The 27,498-nt window shown below is 41.6% G+C and overlaps 2 protein-coding genes across 5 annotated transcripts in view; one reads left to right on the forward strand and one right to left on the reverse strand.

Annotated features, from left to right (window-relative positions):
* The window catches only part of si:ch211-102c2.8 (trichohyalin), a 35,929-nt gene extending 32,305 nt beyond the window's left edge, over window positions 1-3,624 (forward strand). The window contains exon 28 of the mRNA XM_057831274.1: window positions 2,828-3,624. Within this exon, the coding sequence (XP_057687257.1) occupies window positions 2,828-2,857 (30 nt within the window). The 3' untranslated portion in view covers window positions 2,858-3,624. The remainder of the gene's footprint in view (window positions 1-2,827) is intronic.
* A 4,092-nt stretch (window positions 3,625-7,716) lies between these two features.
* On the reverse strand, window positions 7,717-27,469 carry ccdc117 (coiled-coil domain containing 117). Of its 4 annotated transcripts, none has more exons than XM_057831900.1 (6): window positions 27,310-27,469; window positions 15,289-15,437; window positions 15,161-15,211; window positions 14,844-15,086; window positions 11,100-11,240; window positions 7,717-8,388 (listed from the first exon to the last, which is right to left on the reverse strand). In XM_057831900.1, the coding sequence occupies exons 2-6, from the start codon at window positions 15,429-15,431 to the stop codon at window positions 8,163-8,165; spliced, it is 804 nt and encodes a 267-aa protein (XP_057687883.1). In that variant the 5' UTR covers window positions 15,432-15,437; window positions 27,310-27,469; the 3' UTR covers window positions 7,717-8,162. The 4 variants fall into 4 exon arrangements, with proteins under 4 accessions (XP_057687883.1, XP_057687880.1, XP_057687884.1 ...); XM_057831897.1 differs by having other exon boundaries at window positions 27,243-27,387; XM_057831901.1 differs by lacking the exon at window positions 27,310-27,469 and adding an exon at window positions 26,894-27,088.
* Between the last annotated feature and the right edge of the window lie 29 nt (window positions 27,470-27,498).

Here is a 27,498-nt window from a genome sequence, read left to right on the forward strand (position 1 = left end):
TGTGCACATATGAGGTACATATCGCTGCCATGAAGCCTCCATATAGTGACAGTTCTCTGCCCGCTTCACTGCCGTCACGCGACCGCAGCTCAGGTTTTGCTTGCCTCGTAGCTACGTGTGTTTTAAATTACTGTAAATTTGATAGTATATCGTCATAGGCACAGTCCCGAGTCTGTTGAGAAAAGTAGAACACTAAACCATGCTCGCTAGATTTGTGTGGTGTTTTTGTCTTTTTGAGCAGCATTTGATAGGCTCCACGTTAACAAATATGTGACAAAGTCGTTTCCTTTCATTTTATGACTCGTTCACCGCATAGTCATTACTGGAAAGTCAAGTTAGCAGCAAGCTAGGTCAGGAACCGGAGGACCGAATCACTGAACGGGAAGTGACAAAACTCAGTCTTTCCCCCCTGCCTGCACGCTGGCTGCTTATTGGCCACACGTGGAAATGAGTGACATACGCCATGATTCTGTTTCCGCTCCCTCCCCTGCCCGCGATGAGGCTGGCGTCTGACTGGTCGTGTGCGATGTCAGAAGACGCTGCCGCTTGCTCAACGCCCTCCCACGCAGCGAACAAGCGCCACCAACTTCATAGAACGAATCAGTGCAGATGGTGATTAGTTCGGTCTCGTTCACCCAAACAATTCGTTCAAAAAGAACGAATCGTTCGCGACCGATACAACACTAGTTAACGGGCGGGAATTTATTTACGTAATTAATCATGTTAAAATATTTGACGCAATTAACGCACATGCCTCGCTCAAACTGATTAAAATGACAGCAGAGTGTAATGTCCGCTTGTTACTTGTTTTTTGGTTTTGGCGCCCTCTGCTGGCGCTTGGGTCCAACTGATTTTATGGCTTTCAGCACCATGAGTGAGCATGGTGTAATTATTGACATCAACAATGGCGAGCTATTAGTTTATTTTTTGATTGAAAATTTTACAAATTTTAATAAAACAAAAACCTTAAGAGGGGTTTTAATATAAAATTTCTATAACTTGTACAAACATTTATCTATTAAGAACTACAAGTCTTTCTATCCATGGATCGCTTCAAGAGAATGTTAATAATGTTTATGCCATCTTGTTGATTTATTGTTATAATAAACTAATACAGTACTTATGTACCATATGTTGAATGTATATATCTGTCTTGTGTCTTTCCATTCCAACAATAATTTACAGAAAAATATGGCATATTTTAGAGATGGTATGAATTGTGATTAATTACGATTAATTAATTTTTAAGCTGTAATTAACTCGATTAAAAATGTTAATCGTTTGGCAGCCCTAATAAACATATATTAGCTGAAACAACTTACAGCCTTATGTGGGCCAAACCAGAGGGCAGCTATCCTTTATCCATGTTAGGCGTTTCAGTATGCTTCTCAGTCATACAAGGCGACAGTCCAGCCAGACCCAACGCAGCCACCAGAGGGCAATGTATCCTCCATCATTGAACAAAATACAATACCTTTGGACTTTTTGGATTGTAATTTGTAAGGTTACTTAAAGGGTTAATTCCAATTTATGCATTAATTCGGGTTACGTCGCCAACATAGGAACCAAACTAGTTCGTAACCCAGGGATTACCCGTAACCGTGCATCTGTATGTGTATTTTTTGTCAGCTGTTTTGTGAAGCAGAAGTTTGTATGCATCTAATTTCGAAAAAACGTAATATAGAATAGCAAGTCGGGTTAGGGTTTAGGTCACTCCCTCCCGACTCAATTCCGAGCAAACTGGAGTTTACAAAAAATGCTTAAGGGAAAATTGAACCATGAAAGGAAACCGTGTGGTAACCCAAGTCACACAAGCGTGCGATCGCTCTCACTTTCGTGACTTTTTGGACTGTTAAATTGTCGCCACCTCCAGGAGAGTGAGAGGCTCCGCCTGTCTCAGCAAGTCACTCTCACACAGTACGTTCAGCAACAGCATGCGAAACACAACTGTGGCAATAGAACCCGATTCTGTGTGTCAAATGCAGTGTTGTTAATAACGACGATAGACTGTAACGGCGTTACTAACAGTGTTATTTTTTTCAGTAGTGAGTAATCCAATTAATTACTTTTCTCATCTTGGCAACGCCGGTACTGTTACTGAGGCGGGAAAGGTGTGCGTTACTAAGTTGGTTGAGTAAAAAAAAGTCTGAGAGAGACGGACTCACGGAGACGAGAGAGCAGAGCAGGAGTGGGGAAGACGCCGTTGCAAACGCGATGCTGGGTGGCTCCAGTAATACCTGACTGTAGCCGATAGCCTACAAACTACGCCCACATGATACGGTAAATATAACATATTAAAAAAAAAAACCCTAAAAATTATCACTAGTTACTATGCCAAGTAACTAATTACTCTTACATTCAGGTAACTGAGTCACTAACACAATTACTTTTTGGGAGAAGTAATTTGTAACTGTAATTAATTACTTTTTAAGGTAAAATTAACAACACTGGTCAAATGCAACTGCATAGCGCAGCACAACAACATTTGGCCATGGCTAATCGTGTGTCATCTTGCCATTGATGATTATGAATACAAAAAGTAGCAAAAGCTCACCTTGTTCCGATTGTATTCACAAGCGAAGTAGTGTACGCTTAAAAACCCACCTTTTTTGAGCGGACCAGAGTTCGGTCGTTTGGTCCTAACTACAGTTCGGCTGCGTGTTCATGTTTACAATACGAAGTGAACTATGTGAGAAAAAGAACCCTGGATCGTTTAAAACCGACCAAACGGTGCTAGTGTGAAAGCGTCCTTAGTCTGTAACCTCTCAGAATTCACATAAATGGGTGGCAACAAAGCGTTTTTATCTTTGTTTTTGTTTTTTTCCAGCTCGGCAATCAGGAGGGTGAGAAAGCTTGAGTCCCTCATCCAACTCCATGTAAAGGACTTGACAAGCTATGTTTGTACCACCATCATACAGCCATGAATCATTCACTGTTACCTGTAGTTAAGATAGCAGGTCACAGTGACAACTAACAAGCAAATGTTTAGTCATCTTTTGAACTTTCCTCTGTGTCAAAGTTTTATGGCGTGGCGTTTGGGACGTTTGCAGATTTCACATGAAAATCTCATAAAGCTCTTCTCTGTGGGAATCCCTTGTATGCTCGTAAATGTTACACAATGTTAAATTGGAACGTTTAACCTTTACATCTGAAATGACAGCACACATAACTTGTATTCAGTTTTCACAATATGCATTTCATCAACTTTATGTGATGATTTGACACGAGAATTTGCATAGGGACGGTAAGGACATTACACTTCCAACTTTTCGGGATGCTAAAATTGTCCCCACCAAGTTTTAATCAACCTTATTTGCATTATATAATGAGTTCAGTCATATACAGTGGAATGAAAAAGTATCTCAACCTTTTGGAATGTGTTCATAAAATCACTATCAAATGTGATCTGATCTTTGTCAAAATCACACAGATGAAAAAATTGTCTGCTTTAACTAAAACCACCCAAACATTTATAGGTTTTCATATTTCAATGAGGATAGTATGTAAACAATGGCAGAAGGGGGAAAAATAAGTGAACCATCACATTTAATATTTTGTGCTCCCCTTTGGCAGCAATTAACTTCAACCAGACGGTTCCTGTAGCTGCAGATCAGTCTGGCACATCGATCAAGACTAATCTTGGCCCATTCACTACAAAACTGCTGTAGTTCAGTCAGATTCCTGGAATGATTGGCATGAATCGCTGTCTTTAGGTCATGCCACAGCATCTCAATGGGGTTCAAGTCTGGACTTTGACTTGGCCACTCCAGAACGTGTATTTTGCTCTTCTGAACTGCGTTTTGGATCATTGTCTTGTTGCAGCATCCATCCTCTTTTTAGCTTTAACTGTCTGACAGACAGCCTGCAAAACGTCCTGATAAACTTTTGAATTCATTGTTCCATTAATTCATTCACTCCCAGCCATTTTCACCGGAGAAACCCCCTTCGCTCCCAGCCGTTTTACTGGATTTTGACTGATTTTGCAAGGCCCACAGAAAATTCAGTTCTGTTGCTATATAAACATGAAACCACCAAAAAAAAAAGATTAGACTTTCTTCTTTCAGCAGGAAAAAAAGTAAGTTCATATCTTTTTCCATTCTTTAGAAATCAGCATTAGAAAATAGCTGAGATTGAGCAATTTTCCAATTTCTGATGAAAAAAAACAAGAGAAATTGAGCTTTTTGTAAAAACATACATTTCAAACATAACTTTGACTTTAACACAGCTATTTTTTGCTTTTGTGACATCCCAAACATCTGAATGTTTTCCTTCTACAAAATAACATAAACAGCAAGACAAATAGAGCTTTTGATCGCAAAGTAACAATTTATTTACACATAACTAAACTATTGAACTGAGAGATGACGCTGTTGTGGCCGCGGCTGTCGCCCAGGCAGTGCAACCTGACCATTCCGTTCCGTTAAATCTGGTTACGCCTAGCGTCCTGTGTGGGTGAATTCTCGGGGGGACCTGTGTGGTGACCACCACCTCATAACAGTATTTACCTAGGGATTTTGTGTGGGGCATGTGCCTTGTGTTTTACATCGTTCTCCACATTTTTCTCACGCTTCTTACTTCTTCCAACTTCCGTTTCCTATTTCTCTTCATTCACTTCCTTTCATGGTCTGATATGAGTTCTTACCCAATGCGCTCCTGCCCTCCAGTGGCCAGTTTTATTGCTTTAAAATGGATTTTGAGCGTTGTGCTTTGGAGATAAGTTGCATCAGAACCTAGAGATGTCTCCTGTGGAAAAAAATAAAAACGTAAAAGACGTATAAATACGTTTTTGGGACACTGAAACAATTAAAAATAGAATGTTTTTCTACGTTTTTGGGAGCAAATGAGTTAATGATTGCAAGTTGTCCAGGCTGTTCTGTCGTCCCTTCTCGAGATGTCCCGATCCGATATTTGGATCAGATCGGACGCCGATATGGGCAAAAAAATGCGCATCGATATTGGATCGGCCAACACGGAAAAATCCGGTCCGGGTTTTCCACCGCACCGATTTACATAATCCATTCGTTTTTGCTTCGGTTTACCTAAAATCCAGTCTGCATTTTACGGCACACCTTCAACACACTACATTTACATTACCGTCTCCCAATTTACCGAGAGACTTTATCGGTAAAAATGTCAGCTGTGTGGGATCATTTCACCTTAAAGGACGACAAAGATGAAGAGGCAGAGTGCAACATGTGCCACAATAAAGTCAAGCGTGGTGGTAAAGCTGTAAGAAGTTTTAATACAACCAACCTAATCAAGCATTTAGCGAAATGCCACCACAAACAATATAAGAAGTATGTTAAGAAAACCGAAGACAAAAAGAAAGGTCCTACGCAACTAACACTGGCAGAAACTTTTGCTATGCGTGACAAACTGGCACTGGACAGTCCCAAAGCCCAGGGGATAACAAGAGTCATTGCCGACGAATTCATTCTGGATGACAAGCCATTATCTCTCGTGAGTAAAGACACACCATCCAACACTTAGAACCACGGTACAACATGCCCAGCCATCATTACATCCTTGAGCGATTCGGCCATGGAAGATTCGAGAACGATTCACACACATCCAAATTTCGATTATTGAAATATGTCAAGTAAAGCGGAACTAATACACAGCGCGGTCTTCGGGACGCATTGAGAAACAGAGCGCATTGCGTCCCGAGAGTAAACATCATGCTTGTCATAGACCCGGGTAATGCCAATGCTCAACTCACGGCTTTAGCTCAACTCATGCCGCTGGATAAAAAACACAAGAATACCTGACTGCTGCTGACAGCCGCTACAAACTACGTCAACATCGTTTTACTGTAGATAATAGATATTTGTATATGGCGGAAAACACTCAGGTGACTTGAAGTTCCGCTCTGAGATTCATAATTTGGCCAAATTTCAAAATTGTCCAATATGCATGGGTGATACATCATTGGAAAGCTTAAAATCTCAATTTTCTAAGGAAGTAAAATTTTGAACAGGAGGGCATTTAAAAAAAAAAAAAAAAAAAAAGTTTTTTAAACTGCAAAATACTATCTGGAGGCGAGAGCAGAATTACAGACGCCATGACTTTAACGAATTATTATCGCGTACTTACCTTGTTTCGATCCGAGAACTCCATGTAGCATGTATCACTGAGTGTCAAGACACAGCTGTGAATGGCCACCGCTGGATTTTTTTTTTAAATTTTATGGGTGAAACATGGTAATATAACAAGGGTCACGAAGCAGAAATCGCAGACATCAAGGAGTGGTTGAGATGTTCTTTTTTTATATATTTACCCTTTAAAAAAATTTTTTTTTTTTGGATCGATAATTTATCATCTAATATATCGGGGAAAATGCGAAAGTAACAAAAAAAATACAATTAAGCGAGAGTTATGAGGCAGATATCCGTGACTTTTTTACAGACACCATTTTTTTCATTCTGACGTAATTTGTTTAAAAGTTTAAAATATGCGAGTGAACAATTTTTTTAAAGTCTTTTTTTTTTTTCAAACGAAATATTGGACACCGAATAATGATTCTAAGCTAAAAATGACATTTTTAATAATAAATATAATTACTTACCTTCTTTCTATGGCTAGGTTGAAACAAAAGCGGTTGCGCGACGTCTATAAACAGGGTTTTCCAGGGTAAAAGGGACAAATTAAAAATAGTTCGGGGGCTTAATGGGCCATGAATCTGCTATGGCAGCATATAGACATATTGTTCTATCAGACACAACAGTTGTTTTGGCTTAAAATACAGCAGTTGATAGAGGGTTGCAAGAGCAGAAACTGCTTTTTCAGTCTTGTCTGTGTTTTCCGCCATATACAACTAGATGCAAAATGACAGACTCGACGGCGTTCGCAACATTGAAGTATTGAAAACTAGCTGCGTTAGTAAACAGCCGCCATCTTAAAGCAGGAGACTTCCCTATTAGGCTGTTGTGAACCTTCCAAGCGAACCTATTTAACTTTTTATCTAAAATACTCCTAAATCGGCAAAATCATGACTTGAATCCATCTTCAAAACAGTTTTAAAACTTTCACATGTCGAAAGTAGACAGAAGGGAAATTATGGAATTACGGGAGCAATTTTAACAACTTTAACAGTTGATTTGCAAAATTAAATGAATTGAATGTAGTTTAAAGCTGCTGATACAGAATGGGGACTTGAGTATTTTATTTACTGTTTTAAAATGTTAACTTGATACTGAAATAGTCGTTTATTTAAACCTGAGAGGCTTTTTATACAATTTTTGTAACTAATGCACAAAACATTAAAAGCATCTAATAGCTTGGGGGGTTTGTGGGATTTTCCGCTGAGGTTGTTGGTGTGTTTTGCTTTTTTAAGACAGTTTACAATATGATTTGCACGTTTTACTGACTGACTAGGCCATTTCTGTTTGTTATTTATAATGTTTTGTGTTTGTCACTGAGTAAACAGGTCAGTTTCTTGTTACCAACCGTTGTTATTCAAACACCTAATTCAGCTGGCTAGTTGTTATCAAGAGTACTAAAACCTTTTCTAACTTGAGTCTGACAACTAAGTAAGGAGGCTAAATAAGCTTTTAACACATGCTCAGATAGATCGGTATCGGATCGGAAGTGCAAAACAATGTCGGTATCAGATCGGAAGTGCAAAAACCTGGATCGGGACATCCCTAGTCCCTACCAATGCCGAGACCAAACCTACGCCCTTGTATTTGTTTTTCGTTCAGTTAGCAGACTGTAAAACAAGATTCAGCACTATTTTATTGGAAAACAAGAGTGAACATGTCTCATTGGAATACTGATGGAAGTATGTCGGAAAGCACAAATCATTTAAAGGGTATCTCCAGCAGGAACTTGCTTCAATCAAAACAATAAGTATTTGAACAAAGCCATGCAAGTAAGCATTTATGAACACTAAGGAGTTACGTCCCGATTTTCAGTGGTACCAAGGGAACAAAAATTGGGGGCTGCCAACTGTTCAGCAATGAAAAACCACCTACAAACAGTAAAGTTTACCAGGCTTTGGCAAATGCTTACAAATTTATTTCTCTACGCTAACACTGGCTGCGTGAATGTAGCAAACACAACAACAAATTGTCAGGGATTACATTCATGGAACCAAGTGACCAAAGCGGCAGATAACATACTGCCAACAATTCAAAAGTAACAAGTCGCAATGTTCCACCTTCCTACATCTCCATGTCCTCTACAGCGCATCTTTCTGTGTCTGGAAAGTTCTGGAGAGGACCGTGCGTGTCGGCAGGTGCGCTGTGAGGGGTGGGCGAAGGGCAAGGAGTTGGTGGCTGTCGCAAAACGTTCTGTTGTTTCCTTTGTTTCTGTAAGGAGCCTTTTAACCTGCGACAAAAGGGGTCTTCCGGTGGCCGCCACAGCACCAGCTCCATGCAGGAATGGCTCCTAAACATAGAGGAGCATGAGTCAGCGTTAAATTAAAGAGTCCAGGGAACATTTGTTCATTTAATCCTTTTAAAAGGTGCTTTGAAATATCTAAGCAACTGACTTTAAAATGTAAGCAGACCATATTTTGGAAAAAAATCCATCCAAAAACGTTTAAACGCAGTTTAAACGGTTGCTATTGCATATGCTATTGTTTAGCCACAACTGGATTCGTTACCCTATTACTATTTATCCTTCACGCAGCCGCTGGAAACAAAAATGTTGTTTGATCCATCTGCAGGTGACTAGGAGATTGATTCTTGATTGATTTATGATTTTACGACACTGTGCGGGTGTGCGCTTGTCCTCATTGGAAACACAGTCTTCCTTAAGGGAAAACACTACCGCTTTCGTTCATCGGCGTTGCTAAAATTGACCCAAACTGAAGAGTTACCAAGTGATGCCTTATTAATTAAATTATCCATCCATTTTCTCTAACTTATCAGAGGTCAAGTCGCGGGGGCAGCAGCTTCAGAAGGGAAGCCCTGACTTCCCTCTCCCCAGCCAGATCTCCTTGGGGGATCCCAAGGCATTCCCAGGACAGCTTGGAAAAATAGTTTCCCCAGCGTGTCCTGGGTCGGCCCCACGGCCTCCTCCCCGTGGGATGTGCCCGGAACACTTCACCAGGGAGGCGCCCCGGAGGCATCAAATGCCCGAGCCACGTCATCTGGCTCCTCTCGATGTGGAGGAGCAGCAGCGCTACACCGAGCCCCTCCCGGATGACCGAGCTTCTCACCTTATCTCTAAGGGAGAGCCCAGACACCCTACGGAGGAAACTCATTTCGGCCGCTTGTATCCGGGATTTTGTTCTTTCGGTCAGGACATACAGCTCGTGACCATAGGTGAAGGTAGGAACGTAGATTGACCAGTAAAACGGGAGCTTCGGCTCAGCTCCCTCTTCACCACGACGGACCGATGCATAGTCCGCAGCACCGATTCGCCTGTCGATCTCCCGTTCCATTTTTCCGTCACGCGTTAAGAAGACCCCGAGATACTTGAACTCCTTCACTTTGGGAAGGACCTCATCCCTGACCCGGAGAGGGCAATCCACCTTTTCCCAACTTAGGACCATAGTCTCGGATTTGGAGGTGCTGATTCTCGTCCTGACCCATCCACACTTGACTGCGAACCACTCCAGTGACAGCTGAAGGTCACGGCCCGATTAAGCCACCAACAACACATCATCTGCAAAAAGCAGCTATGCAATATTGAGGCCACCAAACCGGAGTCCCTCAGTGCCTTCGGCTGCACCTAGATATTCTGTCCATAAAGGTAATGAACAGAACCGGTGACATAGGGCAGCCTTGGCGGAGTCCCACTGTCACTAGGAACGAATTCGACTTACTGTCGGGAATGCGGACCAAACTCTGAACGGAGAGCCCTTAACAAGGGGCTCGTTACCCCGTACTCCCGGAGCACCCTTTATAGGTCTCCCCGGGGGACACAGTCGAACGCCTTTTCCAAGTCCGTAAAACACATGTAGACTGGTTGGGTGAACTCCCATGAACCCCCGAGAACCCTGCTGAGGGTATAGAGTTGATCCACTATTCCGTGGCCCGGACGAAAACCACACTGCTCCTCTTGAATCCGAGATTCAACTTCCCGACGGACCCTCCTCTTCAGTACCCCTGAGTAGACCTTCCCTGCTAGGCTGATGAATGTGATACCACTATAGTTGGAACACACTCTCCGGTCACCCTTTTTAAAAAGAGACCACCCACCCCGGTCTGCCGATCCAGAGGCACTGTCCCCGATATCCACGTGATGTTGCAGAGGCGTATCAACCAAGACAGCCCCACAACATCCAGAGCCTTTAGAAACTCTGGGCAGATATCATCCACCCCTGGGCTCTTCCACCAAGGAGCTTTTTAACCACCTCGTTGACTTCAACCCCAGAGACAGGAGGACCCGCCTCGGAGTCCCCAGGCTCTGCTTCCTCATGGAAAGGCGTGTCAGTGGAATTGAGGAGGTCTTCAAAGTATTCGGCCCACCAAATCACAACATCCCAGGTCGAGGTCAGCAGCGTCGCATCCACACTATTGGTGGTGCACCGCTTTCCTCTCCTGAGACTCCTGATGGTGGACCAAAATTTCTTTCAAGCCGTCCAGAAGTCGTTGTCTATGGCTCCCATGCCCGGGTTTTCGCCTCAGTGCTGCTTAGCCAGCAGTTACCAATCAGCTTTCTCTGGAGTCCAACAGGCCAAAAAGGCGCGATAGGACTCCTTCTTCAGCTTGACGGCATCCCTTACCGATGGTCTAATAATGAAATTAGATCCTAATTTGTCTTCTTTTCTCAGCTATCTAGCCCCCGCCTACAAAAAAGAAGTCACCCCGAACGAGCAGAGCTGCATATTTTTGCAGTCTTCTCGCGTGCTATCTATAGGCTTCTTTTTCTCTTGTTGCCGAGTGACCGTTTTGTCATTCTGTCAACATGTACTAGCTAGCACAGCACTAAAGCTAGACATTATCATCAGTTCTGGTTGAGACATCACAAACAGAATTTCTGGGGAAAACAAGCGTTCCCTGACGCATTGTCTTGGGTGGAATAACTAAGAAAATGGTAAACATTTTCAAGTATCAGTTTTGTTTTCTACATGTAAAAATTTCATTTTTTTTGACATGGTCACCATTTCATAGCACCTTCAAACAACCTTGTAATAAAAGTAAACATACACAGATTGGGCTACGGTGTGTGGAAGAATGTCGCTGATGCCTCGCTGCAGGCCTTCCTTCAAACTGTCCGAGATGACCAACACCGGCCTTCTTTGGTCCGGCTCCACATCAAGGTCCTCGTCATCGTCCTCCAGCGTTATTCTATTTAATGATAGATCAGTCTCAGTGCGCTTACAGACTACACATCTCGACAGAAGCGGGGAGCATTACCAGCTTCAGCCGTTATAAAGGTACATACTGTAGCACTTTAATTGAAACAGAACATTTGAATTCTAATGACCAAACTCTTTTTATTTTTCTTCTTATTTTTTTTCACACCTGTCCTGTTCAGCTGTTTGACACAGAGAATGGAAGTCTAAGTGTCCGATTGGTCTGAAGAGTTTATGTTTCACATTGAGAGCCTGACATACTCCCATCGTGATCATTCAATATACCTTGTTTATTATGACAAAGCACCAAACATGAAGGTGTTACGGGGGAACAGAAGAAACAAGAAAAAAAAAGAAAAACACAACAACAAGAAATACATTGAACGCCTACACTAACAATGAATGTGTTGGTGCTATCGTCAGCTAGATGTATTTCCGGATGACACCATGTGGGGGGGGGGGGGGGGGGGGCTGTTGACCAAGGAAAGAAGGGGAGGGGGGAGTCTATTAGCTAAATGATTGGGAGGGGTGGAGTGTACACAAATCAGCTCTGTGATCTAGAAACCAGTAATCGTGTGAATCCCTTGTGAGTGTAAGCCCGTCGGCAACCGACCCTTCGACGCCCCACCGCCAATCACCGTTCAAAACCACACGCATTTTAACAATAAAACACTTGACGGAAAACAATTTGTGTTCAAAAGTCTGTCTTGACGTAAATTTAGTAGATTAAATTAGCCTAATTTGCCTAACTAAAGTCTGTAAATTTAAATGCTACGAATGCTAACGTAGTTACAATTCTCATTGCAAATCGCTCACACGTAACTCCACAAACTGTCGCTGTAAACTTAATTGAAAATACATACACTAACATATATTAGCTGAAACAACTTACAGGCTACAGCCTTATGTGGGCCAAACTAGAGCACAGCTATCCTTTCGATCATCTAAGTGTGCTTCTGTCATACAAGGCGACAGTCCAGCCAGACCCCATGCTCCCACCAGAGGGCAGTTTATCTTCCATCATTAAACAAAATACAATACTTTTGGACATTTTGGATGGGTATTTTGGGGTACATAAATGGTTGATTCCCACTTGCGCGGAAATTCGGGTTATGTCGCCAGCATAGGAACGGAACTCTTTCGTAACCTGGATACTACCTGTATAATGGCATTTAACACAAGTTACCTCACAGTAAGCCTGAACGATATATCGTTTAAACATTGCCATCGCGATGTGTGTGTGCGCGATAGTCCCATCGCAAGGACGTGCGATAGTTTTTATTTTTTTTAATCCACATACGCTCTGCTTTTTGCTCTGCGCAGAGCCTCACACCCTCCCTCTCCCAGCTCTTTGAACCTCACAGTCACTGCAGCACTTGCTTATTAAAGTTAACGATGCTGGTATCTTTGATCTTGCCAAAGAAGCGGACATCACAGCGCAGCAGCTGTCAATCATTGTTTAACTTGTTAAACAGTTTCTGCAAGGAAGCCGCTTTGGAATGAATGTGTGTGGGTGTGGAGACGTTTGAGACGTATAAATTAAATGCCAGAAGTGATCATGAGGAGTTTGTAATTTCTACATGTCCACCAAGAGTCACAGCTAAGGTAGATAAACAGAAGTATTTAATAAAGCCAAGCATTTTTCTACTACAGTACTTTATTCTTGTTCAAAAATGATTTGGTTGGACAGTTATGTTTAAAACTGATTATAATTATTACATTTGAAGTACTTAAAACCATTTATGAATATATACAGGGGTGCACATAAGTGGTCCGCATGCGCGCATGCGTACTGGACGTAGACAAACGTGCTGGCCCTCAACGGCTTCCATACGCTTTTGCGTACCGATGGCTAACCACTGTATTTGCGACTGACACGAGAAAATTACTTCTCAAAATGTCGAAGAGGCAGGCCACACTGAGTAATTACTTCCGTGTTCCCCCACCCCCGTCAAAAGACAGACAGACGACAGAGACGTCACCGGAGCTACCGAAAAAAAAAGGACTTTTGCTGAAAAGTGGCTACAGGATGTACCATGGCTAGAAGCAAATGATGCTCGCACGGAAATGCGGTACAAAATGTGCCGTGAGAATCCCAATGTCGCCGATAAGAGCAGCGCATTTTATGTAGGGTCAAAGAATTTCAGCCGTCCAAACTTTGAAAAGCTCGAAAAAAACTGAGCATGTGGCAATTAAGCAAACTATCGATGTCAAACAGGACCCCACTCGCCCTATGGACAAGTGGCGGAATAGGGCGGAATAAAGGTAATGAACAGCGACATGCACTGACAAACGTGTTTTTGCTCGCATTTTACAAAGCTAAACATGCACGTTCAATGAGGTCTTATGAGGAGGACATCCCACTTTTAAAAAGGCTTAGAGTTAATGTGGGAGCCGCATAATGCCCTTTATTTTGAATTGGTGGTTTTATGTTTATTTCTTTACATTTCACCTCAAAGTAATGGCAATTTTGTTGTGCCAGTTGATGTTAATCAAGCATTAATTGTTAATATAATTAATTAAAGTTAATTGGCTCTAAGTAAAGCTTGTCATAAATTTATCGCATCAGGCGGGTCGGCTCTCAAGCTCAATGAGGACCAAGTCACATCTCCAGGTCCTCCTCTGAGAACCTGGGCAAAAAAATTATGTGCACCCCTGAATATATATTTTTAAAATCATACTTCGGGGGAAAAAGTGAGAAAAAAAAACATGCCTTATATGTATCTCTTTCCAATGCTAAATCTGAATAAATACATCGAGCACACACACAAAAAAATAAAAATTTGGGAGGTGGGGGGCGCAACTACGCGGTTTTTCACTTATCGCGATGGGTTCTGGTCCCCATTAACCGCGAAAAACGAAGGATCACTGTACAGTGGTCATTGTGAGTCATCCAAAGTCTTTCCAAACAGCTATTCAAGTCATCTAGTGAAAATTTCTTTAAAAAAAAAAAAAAATATATATATATATATTTTTTTTTTTTAATATCGCAAACCCCCCCAAAAAATCGCAGCAATAGTTTTTTCCAATATCGTTCAGGTCTACCTCACAGTATCTAACGTTTTACTTTATCTTATTAATATGACACATAATACAGGTTTTTAAATAGTTATTTTGACATTTAGGGGGTATTTAGGGATACTTAAAGGGTGAATTCTGATTTATGTGGCAATTCGGGTTACATAGCCAGCGTAGGAAGAGAACTCGTTTGTTACCCTGGGACTATCTGTAGTCTGTTGCATGATGAAACGCACACAAAAAAATATGCACTTGAGCTAAAAGCAATCCAATATGTATGGACCACGAACTTTCTATACTTTCTGCATATTAAAAAATTTCAAACAGCACAGAGCCAAATCTTCATGCAAGTAAGACCTGACTAAATCAAAGAAGATGAAGAATTTCCCCCTCACAGAGAATGCCAAAACAGGTGGGAGTGCAGTACCAAGCGTAGTGATTAGAATTGTGTCGAGCAGAGTAGTATTAATAATTGAAGATTAAATCGGAACAAATGAGAGGTTGGAGAGATGTTTCTGAAAAGATTTGAAAACTACAGTGAATTTCAAATATGCCATTTCAGCGCCAGGTTGCATACCGGTTTTCAATCTCCTGAAGTGTCCTCTGAGCCGCCTCGATGTCCATGCAAGTGCTCTCCGTCTCGGTTCGCGACGGAGAAGAGGCATGCAATGGAGACAGGTTGCCAGAGCCTGGGCAAAGCTGCCGAGGAACACAGTGGTCTTTTGGCGGTCCGTTGTTCGGAAGAGGCCAGTCGACACATGCGCTGATGTGTGAACTGTCCGTTTCCTCTGCTAACCTCCTCCTTTTGGCGTGACATCCTCTGAGAAAAGAGAACATTACATTGGAGTCATTCTAACACGCTTCTACAGTCATAAATGAGTGTCTTGTACATACTCATCATCAACTCTCCTCCTGTGCTTCCTGAGGCATCGCGTCTCCCAAGTGCTGTGACAGGCCAAATGATCACGTTTGGTCAGCAAAGGTTTGACAAATGTATGCAAACAGTTATAATTAATCCTCACTTGTTTGAAAGGGCTCCACTTGGTAGATGACCAGATGTACTCCGAGATCTAAGATCGGATTCGGGCAGGCTTGCTGAGCCCGAGAATGTATACATGCTTGGTAGGAACCCCATCTGGCTGCTTGTGGGCGCCAAATGATGCATGACGACCTAGTTGACGAAAACACGAAAACAAAAAAAAAATCATAAAACTGGATTTGAAACATGTACGGGAGAGGATGAGAGCCAGTAAGGGTGAAGACTGGTCTATGGAGAAAAACACCTGTGACCTTTTTGTGACCCGCATCGGTTCCATCATTATTAAATACACATATATATAACAACAATAATAACCTTTGAGAGTGCCTTTAGGCTATGTATAAAAGTACAACTGTGTTAAAGTACAGCGAGTTCACATATATTACAACAACTGCCTTTGACAATAAAGAGCCTTAGAGAGTGCCTTTAGGCTATGTATTAAAGTAGACCAATCATATTTGGACACGAGATTCATACAACAAGTGAACCAATAAGATTGCAGGCAGTGTGTCTCCTGAGAGCAGGGGCCGGCCACCTCTGTTCCCACGTGACATGCGCCAATAAATAGCCGGACATTTTCTGGCCGTGAAAGAGTCTGCCATGGATTAACGTGTGATCGCTTAGCCACGTTTACATGGAGCCAAATATTCCAATTGCAGTCGGTTTAGATGTTCAAACCGAATAAATGTGTTCCATATAAACACCTCATTCGGAATGAACAGGCCCAAACCGAATGGAATTTCATTCCGTTTCACAGGGGTGGAATATTCCTTTTCCCAAACCGATTAGAAGTAAAATTATATCATGTAAACAGGGAAGCGCAATGGTGTCTGGTTGCGTTCTTTCTGCACATGCTCCGTACTGACGTGGTGACGTCACTTGGTGACGTAAGTAACGTCACTTGCAACATGGCTTCCAAGCACACGCACAGCGCACCTAATTGGAGTCCGGCGGAAAGTTTATATCCATGAATCCCTCCACCAGCCCACACAACTTTTTAAATGAACGGCGTGTCATTCTGAAGTTTTGTTTCCACTCGAAAAGTTAAAACAGCAGCTGATCTGACGATCGATCTCCATGTTTTGCAACGTGACGCTTTGTTTTGATTAATCTGCGCATGTCAGACGGCAGTTGTCAAACGTCCTTTCGGAATAAAGGCAGACACATGTAAACGCTGGATCGGAATAGATGAAGTGACATGTAAACAGCTGATCTGAAATTTCCATTCGGAATGATTTGAATCGGTATGAATAAAAGTCAGCATGTAAACGTGGCTGTTGTCAACAGGTATGAGCTTGATTCATTGCCAGGGAACTCATTGTGCTTTAACTTTGGCGTGGGGGTGTTAGCTTTGACAACTATACATCTAGCGCTATTGTTTCTTTTACTTGCGTGTGTTTTAACTGCATCGTGGGGGTTTTAGTCGTTATCAGTGACAATCTAGACCAGGGGTGTCCAAACTTTTTGCAAAGGGGGCCAGATTTGGTGTGGAAAAAATGTGGGGGGCCAACCTTGGCTGACGTCCTTTACGTAGAACAATATATTTAAGCAAATTTTAGCAAGCCATTCTGTGCGTCACATTTGCTTTATTTATTTATTTATTTTTAATTAATGATTTCAACAATCTCGCAACTAGCCTTTGTGGCATTCTCTTTCGACTCTCGGGATCTTGTGAAATACCGCGGCTGTGAAATTAAACTAGCTTCAAGTTGCTTCAATTTCTCGCTGCGTATCTTCCCTGTAATCTTGTCGTACATGTCAGCGTGTCTTGTTTGGTAATATCGCCTCACATTGACGTCTTTAAAAACAGCGACTGTCTCTTTGCAAATGAGGCAGACACAGTTGTTGCGTATTTTAGTGAAGAAATATTCCAATTTCCACCTATCCTTGAAGCGTCGCCCGTCGCAGTCAACTTTGTTTTTTGTTGTTGATTGTTGCCACTTTAGAAAATTGGAAGTCAAGGGTCACACGGGGTAATGTTGCTTAACGGGGCTGCTGCCTTTTAGTGGATAAATGAGGAGAAGCATTTCATGTGTAGGCAGTATTGCTGACCAATTTAATAAATCTGTGTGCGGGCCAGACATTATTTATCTTATGACAGAGGCTGGGGGCCGGATGAAATTTGACCACGGGCCGCATTTGGCCCCCGGGCCGCACTTTGGACATGGCTGATCTAGACCTAGCGCTGTGGTTATTCTTTCTTTTGCTTGCCTTTGTATCAATAAACTTGTTCTAATCAATAAACATTGTCTATTTCGCAAAAGTGTTCCTGTTACTGACTCACAGCGAACCTGAAACGAAATTTCTTTAATAAAAGTGTGACCCGAAGATTTCGTAAAAATTTCGTAAAACTGGTCAGAATTCTGACTTTGATTTTAAAGTCAAATTATAAACCTTGTGAAAATAATATGAATTCTCTTTCCACTTTCTGACTTTATAGTCAGAATTGTGACTTTTTTTTCTCCTCAGACTTTAAAGTGAAAGTGGAAAAAGTCAGCATTTACGCTTTGATTCAGAATTCTGACGAACCGTTTTTCTTCACTGGCCCTAATCCTCTTCCATAAACATGAAAATATGAGTACAAACTAGGCCTGCAAGCAGGACTGAACAGGCAACTCGGATGCCACGCAGCTAAGGATGGTGGCAGATCGTCCCCTTGTCATCTCATGAGAAACTAACATGTGCTAGAAACTAACATATTTTGGGGGATTAGAAATATATTCACACACCTAGGAGAAAAATACCCTATTGAAGAGGGCACTACAAAAAAGGAGGTGCGACTGCGCCGTGCAACCACGCCCTTATTCAAAACAAAATGAATATTTTAATTGGGCCAATTCGACAGAGTGTGCCAAATTTTGTGGCTCTTTTACAGTAGTTCTTAACCTGGGTTCGATCGAACCCCAGGGGTTTGGTGAGTAAGTCTAACGGGTTCGGCAAAGGTAAAGAAACGCAGAGCCCTATTTTTTGTGGTCTGATTAAATCTAGGCAAAGTGGCTTTTTAGAATAGGTTTTGGACTGGTTTGCTCCCAATTTAAAGGCTTAATCCATTTCTTTTAACTGCTAGTCCTCGATCTGATGGGAGGAGAAACTGGTTTGCTCATTGGCAGGTTGACTCGCATTTGGCATGAAGGAACAAACATAGACCAATGGGCAGCTTGGTCTCAAATTTTGACCTGCTTATCAAACATGCTTTCAAAATGAGAATTTTGAACACAAGTATGCTAAATTATTAGCTTGCTAGCTTAGATGTATCAGTTTTGAATTTGAAAAAAAATTTGCAAATTACGAAGGGTTCTGTGAATCCACTGTGAAATTTGTGGGGTTCAGTACCTTTAGCAAGGTTAAGAACCGCTGCTCTATAAGCTGCCTAAGTCAATGAAAAAAAATATACTTCCTTTTAATGGCGAACAAAGGGTCATCACGGCCACAGACATGTGGACATTGGCCTAAAAATGGAGGCCTAAAAAGGTCTTGTAACTACACTGACCAACCTGAAAGGAACTGGTCATTTATAAGTAAAATGAGTGACTTTCGGTTGCCACTAGCAGGCGCTGTAAGGTTGATGCAAATGACCCCTATAGGACCCTTCAGGGTACGACTCTCATCAAGCTCGGCGGGACGCTCTTTCCCAAAACAAGGACCACCAGAGAACGCCCGATATCCAACTGATAACACGACTGACAAGACTACAAGAGCCCCTTTGACGCTGAGGTGGCAAAATCCCCAATCCTCGTTGCCCGGACAACAGTAACTCCCGAATCCTCCTGTCCTATCCTTCCTTCCCACGGCCAGCCCCGCGAGAACCGTCAAAAAGCGTAGTCATTTTTCTGGAGAACCGTTTATTGACTTCTGATATGGTCACCTTGGAACAAATTTGCCTCCTCACCTGAGTCTGTATCTTGTTTCGCCTTTCTGTTGATTGCTGTCGACCAGAATAAATTCTAAACTTTTCCTCAGTGAGCCTTCTTTAAACCTTTCAAAATTGAGTCAGTACAAAAGGGTTAAGACTAGAGCTGAAACGAATACTCGAGCAACTCGAGTTACTCAAGTTTAAAAACTGATCCGAGTAATTTTATTCACCTCGAGTAATCGTTTCTTTTGACAGCTCTAAGCATCACGTTTTGCTCGGACTACTTTTAATGCGGGACAACGCGCTGATGTCACGTGCGTAGAGGAAGAAGCAAAAAAAAAAAAAAAAAACTTACTGCAGCCGACAACCGCTACAAACGACGCCGACGTTGCTAAATACTAGCCCGCACTAGTGACGGGATCTGTCGTTCACTTGAGTAAACGAATCCATTCCGGTTCGTTCAGTAAAACGATTCGTTCAAACGAATCGTTCAACGAATCGTTCGCCCCCCTCATCTCCCTCCCCACCCAAATGAATCGTTCGGTTAGTGAACGGGAAGTGACGTTGCCGAACGAATCCCCAAAGGCCGCTTCGCAGTATAACTGAACGGGAAGTGACATTGCTTGGTCCCTCCCTCTCTTGCACATTGACCACTCGTCGTAGTTTCAGAAATGAGTGACAGGCGATATCATTCTGCTCTCAGAGACAGCCTCGTCTCCCTCCCGCTGCTGCAAAACCGAGGGAGAACTTCCGCGTCGTCTGTCCTAGTTTAATGGGATCAAAGTCATGGCTCGTGCTTGCATTTCGATTGAGGACACGGTTAAACATTTTCCTTTTGTGGGGGGAGCGGGGGGTTGGGGTCGGGGGCGCACGGACTTTCTTTAGCATGATCTTGCTCACATATACAATGCTGCTGCTAACAGCCAACGCGGCATGCCTGCTGTCACGAAAACAAAAATAAATCGAAAGTTTAATTTCTAATTATGGAACGGCCAACACATCATATTAACCTCTCGCTCTGTTGTATTTTTGTTTTTTATTATTAAGATGATCGTTTTGAATTTTTGCACTGGTATTAATAAATAAAATAATCCGGTCAGCTCCCCTGTCGTCCCCGCATCTCAGATCGTCAAATGCTGACGAGAAATAATTGTTTGCTTTATGATTTCGCCTTTCTACTCTCATTAGTCTGTTAAGAAAAATGTAGACATATTGCGACATCTCCCGTGTCCGCGCGCTTTGTTTTTGGGGCGCTTGAGTAGCACATGATGGACGGATTGACATAATTTGTCAAACCAACCGACACCCTCTGACACGAAAAAAAAAAAAAAAAAAAACACTCGGAAAAAATTGACATGTATATACAGTTTCATTGCAAATCAGTATTATGGTGATCATACTAAATATTATTTTTTTTCTGTGCACATATGAGGTACATATCGCTGCCATGAAGCCTCCATATAGTGACAGTTCTCTGCCCGCTTCACTGCCGTCACGCGACCGCAGCTCAGGTTTTGCTTGCCTCGTAGCTACGCGTGTTTTAAATTACTGTAAATTTGATAGTATATCGTCATAGGCACAGTCCCGAGTCTGTTGAGAAAAGTAGAACACTAAACCATGCTCGCTAGATTTGTGTGGTGTTTTTGTCTTTTTGAGCAGCATTTGATAGGCTCCACGTTAACAAATATGTGACAAAGTCGTTTCCTTTCATTTTATGACTCGTTCACCGCATAGTCATTACTGGAAAGTCAAGTTAGCAGCAAGCTAGGTCAGGAACCGGAGGACCGAATCACTGAACGGGAAGTGACAAAACTCAGTCTTTCCCCCCTGCCTGCACGCTGGCTGCTTATTGGCCACACGTGGAAATGAGTGACATACGCCATGATTCTGTTTCCGCTCCCTCCCCTGCCCGCGATGAGGCTGGCGTCTGATTGGTCGTGTGCGATGTCAGAAGACGCTGCCGCTTGCTCAACGCCCTCCCACGCAGCGAACAAGCGCCACCAACTTCATAGAACGAATCAGTGCAGATGGTGATTAGTTCGGTCTCGTTCACCCAAACAATTCGTTCAAAAAGAACGAATCGTTCGCGACCGATACAACACTAGCCCGCACATGCTACGTTAGTTGCAGGTAGCGTCCAATGAGTCTCATAGAGATCACATGTATGTTGAACTAGATGCACATTGACAGACTAGGCCGCGTCTGGGCAGCGTTAGCAAACAGCCGCCATCTTAAAGCAGTAGAGCGCTAAGCGCTAATAAAGAGCGCTAATATATAAGATTAACGTTACTGTCACTACTAGCTCACCTAACGTTAGCCCTGCGGAGGGCTAGGTTTAAATTAATTAAGACCACTTTCGATGCGTGGCTAACGTGTCTTACATACAGGCTTTAACATAACATAGCGTTGTGGAGTGATGAGGGTGTCAAATAAAAACTCAATAATGCTAACTATCAATTCTAGCTCAGGAGTCATTGCTGGATAAAACACCAAGTAGCACTAGTCCCTAATGTGCTCCAATACAGCCTGTATCATACATTTATTTTGAACAGTGCAAAAACTCAAAATCCTATCAGGACTTACAGGTTAGACTAACTTAAAACTTAACTAGAACTTAAAAATGGCTTGACACAAATAGAAATTCAATTGAAAAACGTGGGAAAAAATCCTAACTTACGTGGGAAAAAATCCTAACTTTTAAGTGATGTGTGTTATCAAGCGTAAAGGCATTTTTAGGTGTGTTTATATATATGTATATACTTTTTAAAAATAAGATCTAAAGGTTTTTTGAGTGAAAGCATTGAATTAGTCTTTTTTTTCCATTCTCGTTACATCTGAGATGCAATTATTGGCTGTTTTCAACAATATACATCAAAAATAAAGACATTGATTGACTGAAAATGATAAAATGTCTTGTTTTCTCATGTATATCTATCATTGCTCTTCACCTGAAAATATATTTGTTTTATCCGATTACTCGATTAATCGATAGAATTTTCAGTCGATTACTCGATTACTAAAATATTCGATAGCTGCAGCCCTAGTTAAGACTAAGGTGTACGCGGGTAGTTTGCCCTTCTGGCCAGATTGCAGGCATCCTGCCGGCCCGGGTCGTTGGAGCTGCGCCAACACGGGTCCGGCGGTCCGGCTGGCGTGATTCCGGCGGCCTGGCTAGAAGGTCAGATTCCTTCAAAACCCATCAAACATCTCACAGCTGAAAGTGTTCTGCAATCTACGTTGAGGAGTGGGGCAAACTTTCTTCAGACCGATGTCAAAGACTGGTGGATGGCTACAAAAGGCGTCCCACTGAAGTTATTTCAGCCATAGGGTGTAACACTAGCTATTAGGTGGTTGCCTGGTACCCCTGACTCACCGCTGTTTCAGCTTTAGAGTTTGGCGACCGGTCGGCCGATCAAATTCCTTGGGCGGAGCCAGCCACAGCAAACAGACAGCGGAGTGAATCAATCAGTGACGGGCGGATGTGGCGTTGATAAAGCGACAAAAAAACTCTAGTGCCAGGTAATAAACATACGAGGAGAGTGGAAAAGTTTATTCAACATGGCTAGCACGAGACTGTTGGTTTTAGCAACTCAATGTGTTTTTAGTCATTTAAAATGGAATTTACCGCGGATTGGAACATATTCTCGGCGATCGCGATCACCATTCTCTGTTGTTGTGGAGAGGACTTCCAACGCACAAGTTGCTAGTTATGAACACGTCACGCAAATAAACGAATCTGATTGCACGGATGATTTCGTTCTGCCTCGAGAGGCCAATAAGGGAGTGGGTCCCAGACTCTTCTCAGTGTTTGAAAAAAAAAATACAGGGAGAATAGTCTGGCGGTGCCAGGCAAATTAGGTGGTAGGGTGTCCTAACTTTTTTCTCAGTTAGAATATGCATTTTGCATTTGTTGATATATTTGGTTTAATGAGTAAAACCAACGTTAATATTTGTTGTTTACCTGCAATTCAATTACTTTCTACTCCAGTGATAAAGAAAAACAAGATATTTTGATATTGATATGTGAAAATTTCTTAATAAATCACTGAATATTTAACAGGTTGTCCTAATTTTTTTCACATGACTGTATTTTCAAATTTTGGGGAGTTTTCAAGCATGTTAAGGCATCCAAAATTGCCATTTTCATTTGCCATAAATTAATACGATCAAGTGTAGTGTTGTGTAATAGAGGCGTGCGAAATTTCCGATTCTTAGATTATTCGCGATTTGGCCGTGGAAGATTCGAGAACGATTCACAAATATCCAAATTTCGATTATTGAACTATACCAGGTAAAGCGGAAGTAAAACAGTCAGCGCGGTCTTTGGGACGCAATGAGGAATGGACCGAGAGTAAATATCATGTTCAACTCATGCCGCTAGATAAAAAAACAATCATACCTGACTGCGGCCGACAGCCGCTACAAACAACGCCCAGTTGCTAGTTGCTACAAACATACGGCTACAGTAGATATCATATATATGTAGAACTAGATGCAATATGACAGACAACGTCGGTGTTAAAACATGTATTATTGAACAGAGATGCGAAATGACAGACTTTCCGGCGTAAGTAAACAGCCGCCATCTTAAAGCAGTAGACCTCTCTAGAAGGCTCTGTTGTAGTGAACCTAATTAACTTTTTATCTAAAATACTCCTAAATCGGCAGAATCTTGTCTTGACTCTATCTTTAAATGATGAAATAGTTTTAAAACTTTGACAAAAATAGACAGAAGGGAAATTATGGAATAACGGGAGTAATTTTAACAACTGTAACAGTTGATTCACAACATTAATTGAATGTTGTTTAAAGCTGCTGATACAGAATGGGGACTGGAGTTTTTTTATTTACTGTTATTTTTGTATATTTGTTTACTGTTATATGTTAACTTGATACTGAAATAGTTTGGTTTAGCCTGAGAAGATTTCTGAACAATTTTGGAAGTAATGTACAAAACATTGAAAAAAAAAAAAAAAGGAGGGGGGGTGCATCAATAATCGTTTAATAATCGAATCGGAGCCTCTGAATCGTAATCGTAATCGAATCGTTAGGTGCCCAAAGATTCCCAGCTCTATTGTGTAATAATGATAGCAATAATAATAATAAACATTTGCAGAACAAAAGGACTCTCACACCAATTGGTGCTCGGGCCCTAACATGGTTTACAACGTGCAACAAGAGGTGGGTAGAGTTAAGCCTGTTGCAATATGCAATAATTCCATTTATCGCACGGTAAATAAAAATGAAGGCATTAATTTTTCCGCTGCGATTTATCGCCTCGCGTGCACCTGCTGACGTGCTGTTAAAAGTTCGGCTTCCTTGTTACCAACTACGCAAAATGCATTTTAGTTCTGTTTTTAGTTTAGTGCAGTTTAAGTTTAGTGCAGGTGGAGGAAAAAAAGAAAAAGGTGACAGTGCAGGTGGAGGATAAAAAAGAAAAGGTGACGCTTACCATTGAAATGAAGATGTGAATGATGGCAAAATATAAACATGGTGTGTGCATCCATGAACTGGGTCGTAGAATGCCGATCTCGGCCGGCGGTCTGCCTCCGTTTGCCAGTCTTTATAAGTTAAGGTGACAGTTCTTATTGTGGTAACATCGCCTAAGAAATCGCCAGCTTCGTCAGGTTTCAAATCATTTATTTCATTAACTCGCCGAGTGTCCACTGCTGTTGACGCCAGGATCGAAACAGAAAGTAAAGTAGCGCTCTCCTGCTCACCGTCAGCCCAGCGGTGCGTTCAGGTACAGCAAAAAAGTCCGCCACATTAGAAGCCGATTCGTTACATTATTACAGGTACTGTACTGTATTATTGTTATTATTGCTATTATTATATTATTGTTATTCTGATTTTTATTCATGTGTTATTTGTTTTGCTCTTTGTAATTGCTATTTGCAATAGTAACAGCAGTATTTATTAAGGATGTAGTGTGGGTTTTTGGGCTGTGGAACGAATTATTCATTCATTCACTCATTTTCCATGCCGCTTTGTCCTCACGAGGGTCGCGGAGTACTCTTATGGGAAAATCCTGCTCGACATAAGACCATTTCGACTTACAAACAAGCTCCTGGAAGGAATTAACTTCGTATGTAGAGGTACCACTGTATTACACATGGAACGCCATAGCAGAAGCGATTAGAGCTGGGAATCTCTGGGCACCTAACGATTCGATTACGATCACGATTCAGAGGCTCCAATTCGATTATAAAACGATTATTGATGCACCCCCCTCCTTTTTTTTCTCTCTCTTTTTTTTTTTTAATGTTTTGTACATTAGTTCCAAAATTGTTCAAAAATACTCTCAGGCTAAACCACACTACTATTTCAGCATCAAGTTAACATATAGCAGTAAACAAATATACAAAAATAACATTAAATAGAAAACTCCAGTCCCCATTCTGTATCAGCAGCTTTAAACTACATTCAATTAATTTAATGTTGTGAATCAACCGTTAAATTTGTTAAAATTGCTCCCGTTATTCCATAATTTCCCTTTAGTCTACTTTTGACATGTGAAAGTTTTAAAACTATTTTAAAGATATATTCAAGTCAATATTTTACCGATTTAGGAGTATTTTAGATAAAAAGTTAATTAGGCTTGCTTGGAAGGTTCGCTACAACAGCCTTGCAGGGAAGTGTACTGCTTTAAGATGGCAGCCGTTTATAACGCCCGCATCTAGCTTTTAGTAGATGTGCTGCTAACACTACCAAATCAATATTGCATCTAGTCCTATGTAAATGATATCCACCGTAACACTATATGGATGTACTTGTAGCAGCTTTTCGGCAGCAGTCAGGTATGTTGTTGTGTTTTTTTATCTCGTTGCATGAGTTGAGCTAGAGCCGTGAGTTGAGCATTGGCATTACCCGAGGGGCCGGGTAATGGGAAGCATGATGTTTAGCTACTCTCGCTCCGTTCCGTCCCGAAGACCGCGCGGCGCGCTGAGTGTTGTGTACTTCCACTTTACTTCGCATATTTCAATAATCGGAATTTGGATGTTTGTGAATCGTTCTCGAATCTTCCACGGCCGAATCGCGAATAATCTAAGAATCGGAAATTTTGCACACCTCGAGAAGCTATGAGGGGAAACGTTTTCATTTGCTTAGATGCTTAAATTATTAAGTGGAATTTTATTTTTCTTAAAAACACATTTTATTTCTTCTGTGTTTCTGTGCAAGTATTATTATTGTGGTCTTTTACTTAAAAGAGGCATGGTCTATTGTTTTTAGTTGTGATTTCCTAAAAAGTATTTTGGAATTTAAGAGTAAACATTTATTGCGTTTAAATGGGTGTACATGATCTATTAATATATACTGTATTCTCAGTGTTATTGTATTTTTTTTTTAATTTGGGGGGTGCAATAATATCGCATATCGCAATAATTTATGAAATAAATTATCGGACACTAAAATTTGTTATCGAGACAGGCCTAGGTAGAGTAGCCAAAAATGTACTCAAGTACGAGTAACGTTACTTTAAAACAGTATTATTCCAGTACAGGTAAAAGTAGTCCCAAAACGTACTCAAGGACAAGCAAAAAGGTATTTGGTGAAAACAAATCTCAGGCAAAAATAAGGAGAAAAGTAACGACTCTAGTGTGGTCCAAAGGAGTAGCGTTTCTTCTTCACACATTTACTCCAGTAAAAGTAAAAGGCATGGCGTGGTAAAACTATTCTTATAAGTACATTTTTCCTCAAAAAGTTACTCAAGTAAACGTGACGCGTTATCACCCACCTCGACATGCAGCAACTATGAAACTAGTGTCGGCAAACAAGTCAGCTCTGTCCACGCCACACTGGGCTAACTCTAGACTTGACTATAATGCACCTTAAAACAATACCACAGCAGACATAGAAATAGAACATGATACAACTAAGCCACAATGATAGCACTATCATCACCCACCTAAATAGCAACATTGTAACGGCTAAAAATAAAACGAGGGATGAATGACCAGGTGCAACTAAGTGCCCTGCCCCTGTTCGCAATGTTGTTTTGTTTTCTTTTGCTAGCTAGTGTCCGATACATTGTACGCCGCTTTTTAATAAAGGAATACAATATTAAATATGCTCAACCTACTGACCTGTTAACACGACACCGCTTGCAAGCAACGTCCAATAATTGACCACCGCGAAGAGATGTAAACTCACCAGTTGTATTAGACTTGCTATCGCAAAGCCAAAAGCGCCGGAAGAGTCGACAAGCTTCTGGAAAAGCCGCAAAGAACCTTGGGACTAGTTGTAGTTATTAACTGAGCTCTTGCTGTGAGACGGAGTTTGTTCTTTAAAATGTATTTTATCGCACTAAATTTTAACAGCAACTCAATAGGTGGGACAATA

Source organism: Corythoichthys intestinalis, chromosome 3, assembly GCF_030265065.1.
Source record: "Corythoichthys intestinalis isolate RoL2023-P3 chromosome 3, ASM3026506v1, whole genome shotgun sequence".
NCBI lineage: Eukaryota > Metazoa > Chordata > Actinopteri > Syngnathiformes > Syngnathidae > Corythoichthys > Corythoichthys intestinalis.

Bases quoted from the DNA above. Each gene is read 5' to 3' on its own strand.
- ccdc117 (XM_057831900.1), bottom strand. From the start codon at position 15,431: ATGCATCATTTGGCGCCCACAAGCAGCCAGATGGGGTTCCTACCAAGC. The intron at 15,087-15,160 runs GTATGTACAAGA...CTCTTTTCTCAG, and splicing joins AGGAGGAGAGTTGATGATGA to AGGATGTCACGCCAAAAGGA. The intron at 8,389-11,099 runs GTATGTTTACTT...CTCTATGTTTAG, and splicing joins CACACCGTAGCCCAATCTGT to GAGCCATTCCTGCATGGAGC.